This window comes from Canis lupus, chromosome 14 (genome assembly GCF_048164855.1).
Source record: "Canis lupus baileyi chromosome 14, mCanLup2.hap1, whole genome shotgun sequence".
NCBI classification, from domain to species: domain Eukaryota; kingdom Metazoa; phylum Chordata; class Mammalia; order Carnivora; family Canidae; genus Canis; species Canis lupus.
In genome coordinates this window covers 48,210,656-48,228,840 of record NC_132851.1, presented here as the reverse complement: position 1 = coordinate 48,228,840, position 18,185 = coordinate 48,210,656, and the positions used below count along the sequence as shown (strand labels likewise).

The 18,185-nt window shown below is 39.4% G+C and overlaps 2 protein-coding genes across 31 annotated transcripts in view; one reads left to right on the top strand and one right to left on the bottom strand.

Annotated features, from left to right (window-relative positions):
• Positions 1-14,117, top strand: part of LNX1 (ligand of numb-protein X 1) — a 174,143-nt gene extending 160,026 nt beyond the window's left edge. For all 5 annotated transcript variants that reach the window (XM_072775044.1, XM_072775045.1, XM_072775043.1 and 2 more), the window contains 4 exons: positions 4,016-4,193; positions 5,784-6,012; positions 13,049-13,207; positions 13,534-14,117. In XM_072775044.1, the coding sequence (XP_072631145.1) occupies positions 4,016-4,193; positions 5,784-6,012; positions 13,049-13,207; positions 13,534-13,669 (702 nt within the window). In that variant the 3' untranslated portion in view covers positions 13,670-14,117. The remainder of the gene's footprint in view (positions 1-4,015; positions 4,194-5,783; positions 6,013-13,048; positions 13,208-13,533) is intronic.
• Positions 12,093-18,185, bottom strand: part of FIP1L1 (factor interacting with PAPOLA and CPSF1) — a 74,255-nt gene continuing 68,162 nt past the window's right edge. For all 26 annotated transcript variants that reach the window (XM_072775051.1, XM_072775055.1, XM_072775053.1 and 23 more), the window contains 2 exons: positions 15,844-15,981; positions 12,093-15,233 (listed from right to left, as the gene is read on the bottom strand). In XM_072775051.1, the coding sequence (XP_072631152.1) occupies positions 15,086-15,233; positions 15,844-15,981 (286 nt within the window). In that variant the 3' untranslated portion in view covers positions 12,093-15,085. The remainder of the gene's footprint in view (positions 15,234-15,843; positions 15,982-18,185) is intronic.

Genomic DNA, 18,185 nt, shown 5'->3' with positions numbered 1-18,185 from the left:
ATCTAAAATGTTTTATTTTAGAAATCCCAATATTCTATGAAGTATTTCTTACAACTGAGTAATTAGTAGATCTGTGCCTATAATGTTTTTTAATCAGCTTGAATTAGTTCATACTAAATTGCGGGGGCTATTTATTTATTCATTTATTATTTAAATTCAATTTGCCAGCTTATAGTAAAACACCCAGTGTTCATCCCATCAAGTGCCCTCCTTAGTGCCCGTCACCCAGTCATTCCATCCTCCCAATCTCCTCATCTTCCAGAACCCTTTGATTCCCAGAGTTGGGAGTCTCTCATGGTTTGTCTCCCTCTGTAATTTTTTGCCACTCAGTTTCCCTCCTTTCTGTTATGGTCCCTTTCACTATTTCTTATATTTCATGTTAGGGAACATTCTGAGGTCTTTCTCCAAAGTAGGGAAGGAGCATTGGGAGAGAGCGCAGATGGAAAGAAGATCTCTCTCATATTTAACTCTTTTTCTCCCCACCCAGAGTCAGGCCACTCTGGATGTGAAGGGTTCATGGCGGTACTTGGGTTTTCCATTGCTAACATGGATCTCTTTCTCTGGGGGTCAGGGAGGAAGGCAGATGGCTGTCAGAAACACGAGACAAAGGACGCATCTCCTGTTTGGGGTAACCCAGTCACTATGTGGAGCCCAGAGGTGTTTGAAGCCTTACCTTGCTCAGTACAGCAAGGCTGTTGGGTTAGCACTGAACAAATGTGGAAGAAAACTCTGCGCTTCAGGAACTCGTATCTAAAAGCATAAATAACCTATCTCTGCAGCCAGGAAAACGTAGGTTTCAGCATCCAAATCTTATTTGTCATGTATTTTATTTGACAGACTTGGGTTTGAGTTGAGTTCTCTAGTCAATGAGATAAACTGTTCCTGGAAAAATTGGGTAACTGATTCTTTCATGTGTTTTTCTGACAGTTATCTGAAAATTGATAGGTTAATTTTTATCATGTGCTAAAACATGACCTCTGAAAGCAGAGTAGTGTAGTGGGCGAGAGTGTGGAATTAGTCAGATATCTTGGGTTTCAGTTCCCAACCCCATCCCCAACCCCCCACCAGCTGTGCTTCATTGATCAGATTTGTTTTAATGTTGAGTTTCAGTTTTTCTGCCTGGATACCTTTAAGTACATAAAAAAATAATATTTCTTTTCCTCAAAGAGTATCTGGCCAATCTGTACATTATTCAAGGAATATTTATTCACAACAGAGCAATTAGAGCCTCACTTATTTCTATTAACTGGTGTGGCAGATGCGAAGCCATTTCTGAAATATCTTATAAGATAGATAATTTTGTTACTTTCCAAATGAACTTAGGGACACATTTTTTAAAACTAAGTATTCTCAGATCAAAGGTGTCCCTTTCAGTCACAGGTGTGCCCTATGGGCCTTCTTCCCCACTTCATAAATGAGGTTGGGGGTGCTCTGAGTGATGACAGTATTACAAGATCTCAAAGGATATTACTATTAGAAACCCAAATAACAATAAAATAGGTTTAAACTTGCTACCTAAAAAGGGAGTTAAATTATTGGGATCTTCTTTTCTTCTGGGCAAATATTGTAAAATATTGATAAAACCCAATATTGGCAGAATTGTGGGAAATCATCATTTTCACAATGTATTGGTGAGATTATAGGTGATCGAACTGTTTCATACGTATCAAAATGTAAAATATGCAGGCTCTTTGATTTAGCAGTTGTACTTTTAGGATATTAGCCTAAAGAAATATTTACACAAGTGCACAAGATATGTGTGTCTAAGGATGTTCGCAGTGACACTGTTTAATTTTGCAAGAGACTTAGAAACAACCAAAATGGTCATCAATGGGGGGATATGACATATCCACATGATGAAGTACTAGGCAGCCGTTCAAGAATGCAAAAGAGCGTGTGTGTGTATGTGTGTGTATGTGTGTTTGTGTGTGTGTGTGTGTGTACACATATTTTTCAATGTGAAAAGATGTCTCTGTTTTCCAGAGCATTCCATACTGTGTTTTAGATATCACCTCGGGAGATTGATCTGCTACCCTGACAATATCCCTGGCTTCCATATGGAAATAATGGAGGAAAGCCCTTCTTTGTGAGGATCAGGAGTAAATGCTTTATGAATATCCCCAGGAATGAGCGGAAGCAACAGAGCAGCCAGTAAGAGTCTCTAGGTCTAGAACTTTGCCCTGGGTTGGGGGCGTCTCAGAACAGCCTGCATCTCCAACTAGGTCTCTTCTGAGAGGTCTGTGTTCAAAGGCAGAGACGTCCTGAATCTCACTGCTTTGTGGAGGAGAAAAGTCATGAACTGAGAACGGATCTGGAGAGCGTCTCCAGAACTACTCAGGAGTGCTGGGACCACTGTATTCATACTGTTACTTATTTGTCTTATTTTGAAACTTTGCCCTGAAGAAGATCCCATTTTAGTTTTACAACTCACTTCAGGTAACCAATCTCTTCAAGGTTCTGAGGTTTATAGAAACATATAATCCAGACCTTACAAATACTAATTGTAACATATAACTTCCCATAATAATTTGTGATTCCGGATTTAGTATTCCATGGCTACTAAAAACAATTTGCAGCACCTTGTAATTTATCCATGCATTTATTTCCCAAACATAGTTACCATCTTTAATGTGCTAAATGCTATGTGTAGTACTAGGGATATAGTAACAGGCTATTACTGGATACAATGGGGCCATTAAAACAGACATGGGTAATTTTATACTATAGAAAATCATGAGATAATAAATGTGCAAAAAGCCTAGGCTTATCTTCATAATGAAGTGGTAAAAATGAACTCTTGTTAATGCAAGCAATAGTTCTATATGATGCTAACCATCAACTTAGCAGAAGTTTATCATTCATTTGATTTGTTGAATAGGTAATATATTCACAGGGTTAAAAAAAAAAAAAATGAGGAAGGAACCTCTTACCCAGGCCCCATCTGTCTGGTTCCCACCTCCACGCCCATAAAACCACTTTCTTGTTTCCAGAGTGTCTTCATGAAAATGTAAATATCAATACAAATTCTCTCTCCTCCCTCTTTCTACACAAAAGTTAGTATAATTACACTTTCTTTTGTACCCTAATTTTTTTTAACCAGATGAGTTTTTAAATTTTATTTCCGTAGATAAAACTGTAAGTTGTGTTCCGAGCCCTAGACTTCTCTGAGGTCAGATCAGAGGGTGATATTTATTTGCAATGCACATTCCCACATAGTCCCCTAGGTCATTACACATGGAGGAGAATACATTTTTAGATAATTATATGTTGATATAAATTCACTGACAAACAGCGCCCTTGACTCTTATTGCTTCAAGATAACACTGCATGTAGCTTTGATTGTTTTCAACCTAGGGTTGCTGAACCAAAATCACAGTTCTCTTAATTTGCTTTTCAAAAGCCAGTCCTCAATGAATGCTACACAATGTATATACTATGTTTTTGCATCATAAAATTAAAGGGTAGAACTACATATTATTTTGAAAGACTGAAGATGCTAATTGGAGAGAACCCAGTTAGTAGTGAGTTTCTATGAAATCCATGATTTTCTCTAACTATGGAGTTCTAGAATTGACTCCCTACCTAAATTAAACGGAGGTCATTTAATTAAAATACAATTCCTTTTTTTTCAACTTAGAAGAAAACTCCTGATACTCATGAATGGCAGGAGCTTTATGAAATATGACTATCGGGAATAGTCACTTGAAAACTTGGGGGTGTGATTCACTTTGTGAGCTATTTCTCCAGTGGTCTCCAACCTGCTCCTCTTCCGTTTTTTTCCATTCCCATTTGAAATGTAAACTTTCTCTGAATCAGCCTAGGGGATTTGGGATAACGCTGCTCTGCTGAGGGTGACAGGCAAAACGAGGGTTCCCTCTGCACGTGTCTTTCTCTATGAGACCAAGGACGACTGTCATATATTTGTCCAATTGGGTAGGGGTTTTTTTGTGCGGAGGAAATGCAAGCCCCCCTGTGAACAGGTGTGCCACGCTTGTTTTCCTGTCTGTGCCTTTAGCCCCTCCATCCTGTGGCCACTTGCCGTGAGAAGGTGGTAAGTGTCCGAAAAGACCCCAGCGAGTCTCTCGGCATGACCGTTGCTGGTGGAGCATCACATCGGGAGTGGGATTTGCCCATCTACGTCATCAGCGTGGAGCCCGGGGGAGTCATCAGCAGAGATGGAAGAATAAAAACAGGTAAAAAGACAAGGTACTGGGCCAGTGGAGTGTTACCATGAACTCGCAGCTTGCTGGGTTGGGTAACTGCTTCCTGAACTGATGAGAGCATGAGATGCTGAGCTGCCCAGGACCTCTGTCACACACTGACTGTGACCGGCTTGAGTATAGTTGCTGGATTGGGTGTTTCACCCCTTGAAGTTCTTGTGGATTGACGTGGGCTGCTTGGCTTGCTAAGAAAGCAAGTACCTGCAAAGTATGCCGGGAAGTAATGGGAAGCGTCTACAGTTATGAGCAAGTGGCTCAACTAAATAGCATAACTTGGTTCCATTTGTTCTAAGTGATTCTTTGCTGGGTTGATCATGTGGTGAACCTATTCATGAATTGCTCCATTTTGTGGGTTGGGTGGATGAAATACTTTCATAGAGTTTTGAGTCAACGAGTATTAAGTGAAAGTATCATGCTAGGTTCTTTTCCACGGGTGGAAATGTCACCGTCTTTTAATCTTATGTGTCCTAGGCTACTTTCATTGAAGGAAAGGGGTGTCGCATATGTATCCTTAATAATATTGCCAATTGAGGTAGCTCAGATGGTTGAGCAACTATGTCATGTAAGGGTTCAGATGCACGAAGTTTCTGAAGCACCGTCGCTCAGCCCGCGGAGCCACAGGGCAGTGGGTGGCATGGTAGGGATTTCTTTGGCCAACCTAACAGAGCATGTTTTGGGGTCGGGCAGGACTCCAGGCCTTTGCCATCTGTCTCTTCCTATCTTTTTTACTCTTGCTGTGGTTATTCTGTGTGAAAAAGATGATATTCAAAGGAAGCAGAAGATCAGGAGAGAGATAAAAAAAAATACAAACCGGAGGTAGGAGAGGAATGTGCTTTAGTTTTCTTGCTCTTCCTTTGCACCCAAGCACCTGGGTGTTGAATGATGAGGTTCACCAAGAAGTGACCTGTTAGCGAGAGAATGTGAGCAGAGGCTTGTGCGGGACGGTGGATGGAAGTGGCCCTGCACATATGAGGTGCCTGCCCAACGGTAGGAGTGTCCCCTTTGCAGCAAATCACAAGGATGTTAACTCCTTTTTCCCCTGTTCAAGGGCATAGTTCCAGCTCCTTTTTCTTCACTGCTATAGATCCCTCTGCCAGGCCCTTTCAGGGGTAGTCTCTTACTCACTCATGTAATCCCTATTTATTGGGTGCCTACCACATGCCAGGCTCCATGCAAGCACTCAGAGTTTTGCCAAATGCTCTCCCTTTGTGGTAAAAGCAAGAAACAAGAAGTAAAGAAGTAGATGATCTTTGACTAAATAGTAAACGAAGCTAGTTTATCTTCCTTCTTCCCCCCACCCCCTTTTTTTAAAGCAAGAGCCAAACACTAATGGGTATGCTTTAGAAACCTGCAAGCATGATTTGCCAATGCCTTGAAACGTGCACACACTAACCACTTGCTATTCGAGAACTCAGCCTCAGGTCAGTGCAGGAGGCTAATGACATGCCCCCTTCAGCTTGCTCGCTCCCCTGCATCCCACTCAGTCTCTGCTCCTTTGGCACTTTTACAGAACTTCCCCTTTGCACTCTCACTAAGGATGGCTTCTGCTTCTCTGGCCATTAGGTGACATTTTGTTAAATGTGAACGGGATTGAACTAACAGAGGTCAACCGGAGCGAGGCAGTGGCATTATTGAAAAGCACATCCTCCCTGGTGGTTCTGAAAGCTTTGGAAGTCGAAGAACACGAGCCCCAGGAAGCCTGCAGCAGCCCAGCAGCCCTGGACTCCAACCACAACATGGCCCCAGCCAGAGACTGGTCCCCCTCCTGGATCATGTGGCTGGAATTACCACGGTGAGCCCCGATGTGACATCTTGGGGAGGCATGGGAGGGAACCACGATATTTCTTAGGACACTCTTTTACTCTCTTGGGCTGATTCATGGCACAAGCATCTGAATGAGCCCCCAGTTTGATTGTGAGACTATTTGACATGATCCTGTCTTCCCTTTTGTTACTAAAAATCCATGCAGAAGGCCCAGGGCAGGGTGAGAGCCTGGACGTGGAAATACTGCTATACCCTCATGTTGAGGAGCTTGGAGCTGCTCTGTACGGTTCTATCAGTTGTTCATGCAGCAAAAGAGCTCTGCTGACAGGGAGAGAAGGCTAAAATCCAGTCTTCTGGAACCCACTATGGAGCCAGGGGAAGGATTCTTTCCCAAATTTGCTAGTGGCAATGCTCAGAACTTGCTCAGAACTATGGAAATTTTACCTCGTTAGCTTTCCTGTGGCCCTGGCTAAACATAAAACAATGCAGAAGACCTTTTTGCCTGTCCCTTGATGTTTGAGCATGTGTGGATTGAGGGTATGTCTCAGACTCTCTACCTAGTTCCTACTCTTATGAAGATCTTCAGGAAGCAGCTGGATTGTCATTTTAGTGAGAGGTAACAAGAGCTTTATGGTGAAGCCATTAAAATGTCTCAGACACTTCAGGAAAAGTTTTAAGGGCAGACTTACTAAATAGCTACAAGCAGAAATTAAATATTCAAGGGACAGATAAATTGGGGTTTGCACACCTGCATCAAAGCACAAATTCTTGGCCTTCAAACAATTGCCTCACAAATTCCAAACACATGATTTAAATGTTAGATATTAGAGTCACTGAAGATGAAGTGCTGTAGGATTAAATGAATAAAAGTAGGATGTTTGGTTTTAGTACATTTTTCTTGAGGGTGGAGATATGACTCTCTCTCTCTCTCTGTTTGTCTTTTCTTTTTTTTTTAAATTTTAAATGAGGTTTTAAAAAACATCCCTGTCTCAAATACACTGACCTAGATTCCTTTTTGAGCCTTTCCTAGTTGATAAATTATTTTTAAGATAAGTGTATTTTTAAACAGCTGAACATTGAGCACCGAGGCTGTTTGAAAACCTCAAAGCATTTTAGGACAGAGTCTGAGTGGAAGAAGAGAGTATTGGTTTCAAATATTTTTTTAATATTTCTGAAACCAGAATCTATAAAAATAGGTCTTTTTTTTTTTTTTTTTTTTTTTTACCTTTTGTGCTTGAAAGCTATTTGTCATATATTCAGAGTTCCTCACTGTTCATTCGTGTAAGACAGGACAAATGTGAGATGCTTTTTACTCCAAATACAACCACGTGAATGGCTTTCTCTCCCTCCACTTTTTGTCACTTGGCCTCAGGCAGCAATTCTCTGCTCCTGCCAGAAGTATAGTCTGGATTTGGTTCATTTCCTTTGAAAGAAGTAGACAGGAAGTGTGAAATGATGCCAGCACAGACAACACTGGTCCTCAGTCACCCTGGCGGCTCGTTTCCCTCAGCCCCTCGTCTCCTCGCAGTAATATATATTCGCGAGGGAATCCCAAGGCACCACAGGGGGGAGAAGGGTGCCCTCAGATCTGTCCTCCCAGGTCCGCTCAACAGAGGTAATCACTGAGAGCAACCCCTTGTGTGTTTTTCCAGGGAAAGTCTACATCAGGGGTTGGCAAACTTTTTCTGTAAAGGGATGGAGTTTAGGCTTCAAGAGTCACATTCTGAGTTGCAAGTATTCGGTTCTGTCGTGGAGAGTAGCCATGGGCAATATGCCAATGGAGAGGCTTGGCTGTTCGCTCACAAAGACAGGAGGTGGACTGGGCTGCGGTTTGCTGGCCCCCGGTCCAGGTCTATATGTACACACACACACATAGCATACTCACTACTGTGTACCATGATTTTTTTTTTTTAATCTTAAGAATACACTTTGGGTGTTATTTCACATGGGCATATATCAAGCTGTGTCTCTTCTCTATGGCTGAGTAGTGTTCTGTTATCCAGATGTACCATAGTCATTGAACCAGTTCCTATGAGTAGTGAACCCTCAGTTGTTTTCCATCTCTGCTTTCACAAACGATGCTGTCATAAGACCTCATAAGGGTCATACAGGGGTAGCCATTGCACTAGTGTGGTGTCCACTAGCCATCGAGCTCGTTACAGAAATTACAGAGCATCTGCACAGCCGTGTGGCAGGCTATAAGATTACTGGGTCACCCTCTTTTGGACTGAGTAGGCTTCACATCATGTTGGTGAGCATCGAGAGGTGGTGTGGACAAGCGCAAGGCCCATCTCAACCTTTCCTCTGTATACGTGGCTTGTCCTTTTTCACCTGATTTTCCTTTCGTTTTTGTTTTTTTTTTTTAAGATTTTATTCATTTAGGAGAGACAGAGAGAGAGAAAGGCAGAGACACAGGTAGAGGGAGAAGCAGGGAGTCTGATGTGGGACTCAATTCCAGGACCCTGGGATCACTCCCTGAGCTAAAGGCAGATGCTCAACCACTGAGCCCCCCCAGGGATCCCTTCATCTGATTTTCAAAAGAATTATTTGGGTTCTTCCAAGCATGTCTTTACCTTTTGTTTTCACATCTTGCATTCTCTTGACTCCTTTCAACTATTTACTTCCCTTTGTTTCCTCTGCTTACTCTGGTCTGCCCTCCATGTTCATTACTATGGCTTGTCCTTTCCAGCTTCTACTTTCATTTTGGTGGTGGCTTTTATTCTTCCCTTCTTTGTCTTTCTACTGTCAGTTCGTTTCTTCTCTTGTCTCCTATCTTCCTGGAAATCTTACATCTCTGCAGGGATCTCTGGTTTATAGAGGAATTGTTTCAGGACTATTTTAAATTCACGGTCAGGTGGTTGGGTTATAAATTTCATTTTCTCTAGAAGCATTTCACTCCTGTGGCAGCATTTTTCTGGCAAGTGGTTTCTGTGTTGCTGTTTTCACTGTTCCTTTCCGTTTTTCTGTTGTCCTGAGTGTCTGCTTGCTAGTTCTTTTTAAATCTCTGAGTTAGGTCAGTTTTTCCTGGAGCAGCTATTGGCTGGAGGTTCACAAGGAGGAAGGAACCAGGGCCATCTTCCAAGTGGCAGAAGCTTCTCTTTATGACACAGGGTTGTGTTGCTTTACTTCTCTCAGACCAAGATCAGCAGTTCAGGTGCATCCCTTCCTCCAGCCAGGCTACTCCCTGGATGTAACGGGTTATCTTGTTGGGGTTCTCGTTGCCTCACTCGTGCCCTCCTTTGCGAACACCAGCCTGCCTGGCTCTGGTGGTGCCCTGTGGGAGTGGGTGTCCTGCCTGAGTGGGCCGCTTCCTGCAGGCCTCAGGGCTCCAGCTGCGGGCACCTACTCTTCCACTGCCTCTGGCAGTTGGTTCTCCCTCAAATGCCATGACCCAGTTTTGTTTTCAGATGGAGTTTGCATTTCTGTTTCCAAGTCTCCTAGTTGCCTTTACAGTGATTTTTAAAAGCAGAAGGGGAAACATAAGGTTTACTCTGACATTTTGAAACTACAAGTATGTCCATCCTGGCATTTTTCAGACATCCTTAATACTCCATTATGTCCCTGGATCAGGCCCTCAGCTGGTATCAGGATGCGAGTACTCAGTCATAACACTGCTACAATTTTTAAGGATGGGAATATCCACTCCCATCTCTAATCTTGACGGCAGAGAGGTTCAAAGACCCCAGTTTCTCCTCAATTGATGCAATACCATTGGCCTAAAGGTCTCAAGACATTTGGCATGACTGACGTCCTAAGAATTTCAGGCCATTTATCATACCTCGGCAAAAGTTACTTGTCTGAACTGCTATAGACTGAGCCTGAAAATAGATATTTTTGAAAAAAATTCACCAGGGCATTTCCCTCCAAGTTATACATTTACTCAAAAACATTTTCCCTTTTTGATGAACAGATTTTGAGGAAACCTATTTGCCCTAAAGTAGGATCCAGTCAGTTACCTAAGATTCTCTACCAATGAAGAAAAGTGGTATCAGGTCTAGAAACAGGAAATCCATTTCTAGGACATTGTAATCATGCCCTCGGGTACAGTCCAACACACAGAAAGAATATACATGAAGAAGATAGTGTTCATACCCTGAACCAGTGGCTGCCTGTCTTCAACCAGTGGGTGTCAGATATAAGCAGTAGCAGAGAGAGTAAAAGTGGGTGATAAAGGACATTGCAAATATATCTCACCCTTATTAGTGGTGCCTTCTGTGCCGGGAGTGACCCCTGGGCAGCAGCTCCAGATACTGTCTCAAAGCTATACAGATTACCAGGTGCCATTCAATTGAAGGGGGTGGGGGGGTGCAGAAATCACTAAAGACCTTCTGCTTTGTTTTCTGCTGGCTTGCAGGCCCAAACTCCACATCTGGAAGTCTTTCAAAACATGCTGTCATCTGGACTAGTATGACTAGAGGAGAGATGAGTTAATATGTATTACTGTTATGCAGGCAGAGGGTGCTTTGGGAACGACTTTAGAGTGAATTAGTGAGAAAAGTGGCAACATTTTTTTACCAACCTCTTTAACGTTTGGCTTGAACAAAAGATAACTGGATTCTCCCATCTACTTCTGCATTCAGTCTGTTGCCAGGTCACCTATTGTATGTCCTCTGAGCTTAAATGCTTATTAGAAAATAAAATTTTTTTAAAAGACAGATCATCAGATCATGTCTCACTCTTAGATAAAAGCATTTTTTCACCTCTACACTCCCTGAAAGGTACATATTTTTGAGAACCCCACTTTGTTAGTGTAGGGGCTCAGTGAAATTTTGAGGTCCTTTGAGAAAAGGGGAATCTTTGAAGGAGATGGAGAAGGAACAGCCAGTTGAAACAGAAAAATATAGCTTCTTGAGCAACCCAAGACTTCACCATAGTCCTTAACATGGAGTTGATCTTTGAAGTAACCATAATTTTTTTATTGGAGGAAAATTACTAAACTCCTTGCTATTCTTTAAACTATGCCAACTCTCCTTCAATGAGGCCTAAATTTAGAGAATGAGTTCAGAATAGGAAAAAAGTTCACATTTAGAATTTAAAGTCACTTAATATTTCAAAGGTAAATCCTCAACATTGTCAACCAAAGCCAGCTTCCACATTTCCCAATGGGGAGTGAAGTAATTCAGCTTGAAAAAAACCAATGCCCCAGTACACATTGGTTCCAACTAACCAAACCAAGGTCTGACTTTGAAAGGGTTTAACTTACTGAGTTCTTAAAGTTGAAATACTCCAAAGGAAGGAAAGCACCTAGTGCAAAAAATACTAGTAACACTGCTAGCCACTTGAATGCACAGCCAGAGGGCAGGGTTTTTACCTGTTCTGTTCACCGATCTACCAAGTGCCTAGAGTGTGGTACACTCAATAAACATCTGCTCAAAGATAATCCAAACCAACACTTTCTCTCCAATATCAAGAGTCTAGGAAAATAGATACAATTTGTAACTCAATATTAAAAATTTTCTACTAGAACATAATAAATTTTAGACGCTGAGGTTTACAGCTTATCCACATGAAATAAAATACCCAATAAGGACCAATGTAAAGTCCAAGGTGATACTTAATATAAAACCTCAATGGACAATGGAAGGGGAAATACTTGTTTCAAAGTATTGTTCTATGTACCCATTTCTGTTTTAAGGAATCATGGCTGGGAAGTATTAAGATAGATATTTGCTCATGACCTTGGGTAAGAATCAGCCAACTCATGTGCTTTCCTTTAAATATTGAGCATAGGAATGTAATGCTCTGGTGTTTGGAGAACTGCCAATTACCTGCTTTGTGTATGAGCAGTCAGTGAACCATTATGTAAAATATGGTATCTCCTACAAGATGAATTTATTACTGACATCAAATCGGTGAAATATAGCTGATGAATATTTTACAATCAAAATAGTTGCTTTATTTAATGAAAATCATTTTTCAGCTATCAGTGAGACTGATTATAAATTATTTGTGACAAGAGATACAAAACAAAATCGAGTTGAACTTCACGACTACTTTTTAAAGTTATCCCCCAAAGCCAAAGCTTATTTCAAGTTGCAATCAGCAACACCATGAAAAATCATGTTACATAGATTATCAAGTGACAAATGTAAAGACCAACTACATCACTTAACAAAACCTTTCATGAGACGTTTTATTGGTTTTTCAAAAAGCAGTTACTATTTTAAGGTACAGCTTATAAACAAAACAATCCTATCTTGAGTTTTACCAGTATGAAAATGCCGATTTTCTTCCAAAACCAGTTCCTGAACTGGGGGATTTTAGTCAAATCCAGTTCCTGACACCACCACCACCCATCATAACTGTAACAGTTTACACTTGGCTTGTACCTATATGAACATTGATCCAGCTGCCACTGAATTATATTGTTTCGTCTTCTACCTTAGGTGAAGATTCTATTCACTTACGGAAGACCTGTGGCCTCTCCTTCTCCCATTCCTTCTGTAACTTCCTATTCAGTTTACTATTTTTTTCTCCATTATGAATAATTCTTATCTTTAAATGTACCTCAATTTCCATTCACCTTATGCCTGCATGCTCCTCTATAACCTATCAAACACGTGAAACTACATTTAAACTGGTGTTTTTTGAAAGTCAAAACTCTGGCAAATGCATTAATTATTAGGGTTATGTTTAATTTTTTTTCCCACTGAGATTAATCATTTAAAGGATTTTTGCTTTCATTATATTCACAAGTAAATAAAGATATGATATTGCTAAGTATGTTTGAATTTGGTTCATCAATAAGGATTTAGGCCTATGCAACTTGTTTAATATAAATTGAAGCATTAAATCTTTAAGCCAAAAATATGATTATCTTTCCCAGTAAACATGTAAGCAGAATATAATAATATTTTTTAAAGGGTGTTTGGCAATGGAAAATAGTTCAACTAGAAAAAGCCCGCTAATAGCACAAAGGTCACTTGGCTATGACAGTTTTGAGTTAAGACCCCCTCCACTATTTAGCCTGAAAAAATGTCAATAAAGGGAATGGGAGATGAATCATAATAATTATTTAGAGTTCAACCTAACTGCAGATATACTGCTTACACACTCTATTTCAGGTACCTGTATAACTGTAAAGATGTTATATTACGAAGAAACACAGCTGGAAGTCTGGGCTTCTGCATTGTAGGAGGTTATGAAGAATATAATGGGAATAAACCTTTTTTTATTAAATCCATTGTCGAAGGAACACCAGCATACAATGACGGAAGAATTAGGTAATAATGACTACTTATTAACAATATTTTGTTTTATATATGCAAAAGTTTGGCCCCATTAGAAGTAACACATGTATTATATACTGTGTTTTATCGGTAAGAAAAACATAGCATTCAATTTCTAAGAATTCTTTGGTCCCATACAGCAACTTCCTAGGCTTTTAGTGTCCTTTCTAACAGAAGCCGAATAGAGTTTGCAGAATTTAATTAGAAATTTATGTAATTAAAATTGACAGATGGAGCAAAAACTAAGACCACCAAATACACTTGCATTGACTTCAGCTATGGATCAAAATGTTAATCATGTGGTGTTTTATGTTCTTTAGATGCGGAGACATTCTTCTGGCTGTCAATGGTAGAAGTACATCAGGAATGATACATGCTTGCTTGGCAAGGATGCTGAAAGAACTTAAAGGAAAGATTACTCTTACTATTGTTTCTTGGCCTGGCACTTTTTTATAGAATCAGTGATGGGTCATAGGAAAACAGAAAACTACAGATAAGCTAAGTTGAAACAATGTATTTATCTTGTCAATTTTTATATTTAAAGGATACACTGTAAAAATGTAAACTCTTGTCAGGAAAAGTATGATCCAATGAAAGCCAATTACACCTCAGAAAATGTAATACTCAAAACATAAATCTGAATAGCTTTTATTCAGTGTGGAAGATTTCTCATTACTCCACAACTTTAAGTTTATATTTTTCTATTCATTAAAAAGATCTTAAAAGGCTGAGATCATTTGTATCCCCCCAGTGGATTCAAATCCTACAATTAAAAATTTAGTATATGCTGAGGTCTGTAATGGGTATATTACGGGCATTTAGAAAAACAATTTACAGCCAGAGGATTTTAAAAGTGCACTGTTGAAAATGTTCATCAAATGAGAAATAAATATTTTTCAAATTATGGTTGTCTTTTAGTATATGACATTAAATTCATTTCAATTATCGCTATTTAAAGGATCCTAGTAATTCATTCTTTCAAAACCATGTTGTTACCACCACTGACAAATACATCCTAAGGCTTATCCCTAAAAACGCTCACAGAATTATAAACGTGTATTCTTAGATTTAATAGGAAAGGACTAATCTAAAGCTCTTGTCTTTTCTTTCACAACTAGCTAGTAACTGTATAAAACCTCCACATACTGCTCAACCAATGAGCTTTGGAAAAAGCATCAAGAAAGGCCAAACCAGCTTGACCCCAGCTCATAAACAGCCATGAGACAATTCAAGTTTGTGTCACAGTGACGCGTGTTTGTCCACGTGCCTGCTATAAAAACTACCCTTAGGGCAAGTTATTTTGCAGACACCAGCCAAATGCCTTTAGATTTTACTAATTTGGATATAAAAGTTCCCTCTTTAGTTATACCATGAACCCAAATTAAGAACACTGAAAACCTATCAAAAAGTTGTGATATCAAAACTGTATACGAGTACTTTAATACAATAAGCAAGAGTGCCACAGCAGTATTGATAAAGACTACTTTTAATCTCAAGACCCAGAGGTGCCCTTTTGCAGTGCAACCTCTTGAGACTGGTATTTGATTAACTCAAGAAAACTATGGCCAAGGTGAAACCTTAACCTTTATCAGATACTGTGTGTGTACATAGCTCTTTAAAATTCCCTGCTGAGTGACTCATTCACATTACTTTCTTGGATATAAGTCATTGCTGTCTTTATTTTTTTAAATATTACAAGACAAAGATTTTTAACTTAACATGAAAAATTTACTCTTTTATTTTGAGAAAAAAGTTAACTTTTCATACTAACAGAACAAGATTAAAAGTAAATTTCTTAAACATTATCCAGAAAAATAACAAGATTTATGGTACATTTCTGGCCCTAATATACACAACAGGCCATAGCCATGCCTACTCAGCAGGTGCAGCTTCAGTGCTCTCCTGTTCAGGGGCAGGCTCACTGCCTGCTTCTTTTCCTTCTTTGCTTCTCTTAGATTTTTTGTGCTTGTGTCTCCTGTGACTGTCTCCTTCTTCACTTTCATGGCGACGTCTACTGTTACTGAAAAGGAAAAAAAGTTGTGTTAAGTACACACGAGATAAGAAATATCAACCTACTATGTCTAAGTTGAATTCCCAATATAACACTGGGTTTTAAATGAATTCTTTTTCTCAAACACACTTTGAGGAGTAACCAGTTATGTGACTTTTATATGGAGATTGTATGTACAGTATAGGTTCACCTGCACCTGATATTATCCTACATTCTCAGAGCCCATATACTTTATCCTGAAAAACTATTACAAATTAGAAACTGAAGCACTAAATCGGAACAGGAAATACTTTCTAGAACTGATCCTAAACCAACAACAGGCATACAATTTTAGACTATGAGGCCCTGATTTTTCTTTAAATATTAGTATTACTGGTTCATAGGCTAAATAAACCCCTCTCCCAACAAGATAGTAATAAGTCCATGAGTACTAAATGAGGTCTTTTTAGATTTAAAAATCTTTGATGAGCCTATAAGCAACCAACTACTTCAACACATTACTCTTAATCTTCCAATTAGGAACACATATGCTCTACTAGTTATTTGGAGAGGTTTTTAACTTTTTGCAGTCAAATCAATTTCTCTGAGCTTCAAAGTGATTCACTATAAAAGAACAAACCTTCGAGAGGACTTGTGTCTGGTTTCCTCCTTCTCTCTGTGTCGTCTTTCTCTGTGTCGTTCTTCTTTCTCTCGACTTGCTCTGTGGCGCTCATAGCCTCTTTCTGCATACTCCCTGTATCTGTATCGCTCTTCATCACTGAAATTGGAATAAAAACTTTTCATGACAACTGGACTGTTTAATTCTGAATAACTTCAAACTACAAGGGATGTGATCTGAGTCCAAACCAGAAGACCTCACACTGTTATTAGCATCTTATACAGAATAGGTGCAAAATATTTATTGACTTGAGAAGAAAACAATGCCATTCCCAACTAGCACTACATCTAATATAAAACATGTAATAATTACACGTTAGAAGTCCAATTTTATTTTGTGCTTTCAGTTGTTACGGAGTAGAAATTGTATATACCAGTTTTTTTTTTTCCTTCCAAGAACTGGGAGCTATAACAGATTTAAATTTTAATCAGCCTCATCTTCTTTTATTCCTTTTAAAATTAAAAGCATGTTTGTATATCTTCGATTTCTAACCAAAATTCTTTTAGAATCTTTGTGTGCTTAAGATTTTATAAATAATAAAAATATTCAATTCACAATGGCTAGAGAGTGTAAAGTAGATGAAGGTGCTTAAGTTTTTCAATCACATGAAGAGTACATGCTTCTAAGGAATAGATACAGACATAAAGACAGGGACAGCAGAGCAACTTCTACAATATCCACACAAAATGCAGGCAAAACACTACCCGTGGACAAACTTACAGTCTGACATACTATAGGAGAATGTGTGTGTGGCTAGGGATGGGGGGATTCACATGGCTGACAGCAACAAGTGCATATACCTAGGCTGCACTTCCATTTCCTGATTTTGGATAGAATGAACTGCCGAAACAGGGACTGATGGCTAGAATTAGACGGTAGTCTTTTTTTTTCTTTTAACCTCCCTAGATCTATCCTCTCTTCATGTCTCTTCACTTATATTCTTCTCTCCATCTTTCTCTTAATTCTTCAAGCCTTTTTTTTTTTGGAGGGGGGGGTGTTTCAGCATAGAAGTCAACAATTTCCATAACCTGCTATCAGAAACTCCCTTGGAAATAAAAGTATCTTTTAGAGCACTAAATAAAGAGCTTCGGTTTCTGGAAAGATCTAATATAAGTCAGTAATCTGCATGACGCATCATGATGTTAAGACATTTGAGTAAGACAGGATACAATATCAGGTGAAGCCATATAAAAGAGAAAGCTTAATTATCATCTCCTACCAAAAGCAGTGATTCAGTAGTGCTATACCTAACAACGCCTACTGCTGAGCAAGTTTTCACTGCCTGAAATACATTACACATTTACAAATTTTACTTAAAGTATACCTATTTATATATACACATATGCCTGTATGTGTATCTGTGAATATACACATTTTTCTAACCATAAATATGTACTTTTGCATTTGGACATTGGAAGCATGTCACCTGAAATGCAATGTGTTAGGACAAGCAGTACAGAGTAGACCAAGGATCACAACCTGATTCTACTAGTGACTATGTGTGACCTGGGTAAATTACTTAACCTTTCTGAACCTTAGCTTTCTCATCTGTAAAACTGGCAACAATCATTTTCAAGGTTGTTGGTGAACTGGCAGTAACAGTTATAAAGTGCCTGGCACAGTAGTAGGCCCTCAATAAGTGGCAACTAGCAAGCAGGCTCCCCAGGTTCAGTCAACTGAATGCTAGATTTTTTAGAAGCAGACCCTTTCTGTAAAGGTGACTGACTCTCCAGTATCATTTCCAAAAATAATTACTATGACAAATGAGTATTATCATGAATAGTACCCTTATTAAAAAAAGAAAGAGGCCTCTTTGTAACAGATTTACAAATTGGGTTTACATAAAAATAAATAAGGTTGATTATCTCAATCTGTCATTTATAACCCTCTTTCCCCTCTCACCCTAATACCAATTCTTGTTAGCTGTGATGCCTTTAAGATTCTGAAGACGGCCATATGATGATAACCATACTAGAGAAGTGATATAAGATTGAGCCTTATACACAGAACATATGAAGAGGCATCCTTCCATCACCTTCTCTGATACACAGCTGCAGCACAGAGGTTTCTCTGGGCCTGGAAATCATTACAGCTCATTTCAAACATCCTACAATGACTAACCTTCTTGCTGGCCCACACTTAAGTGGCCTAAAAACCAGATGTTGAAACAGGTCTATGATTCCAAAACAATGACCTTGTAATTTGTAACACAACACATACATATGACATACTGCAAAATGTCAGTCTTTAGAAAAAATGGCCCTTACTTATACTTCCCTCGGATTTCCCAGAGAACACTATTC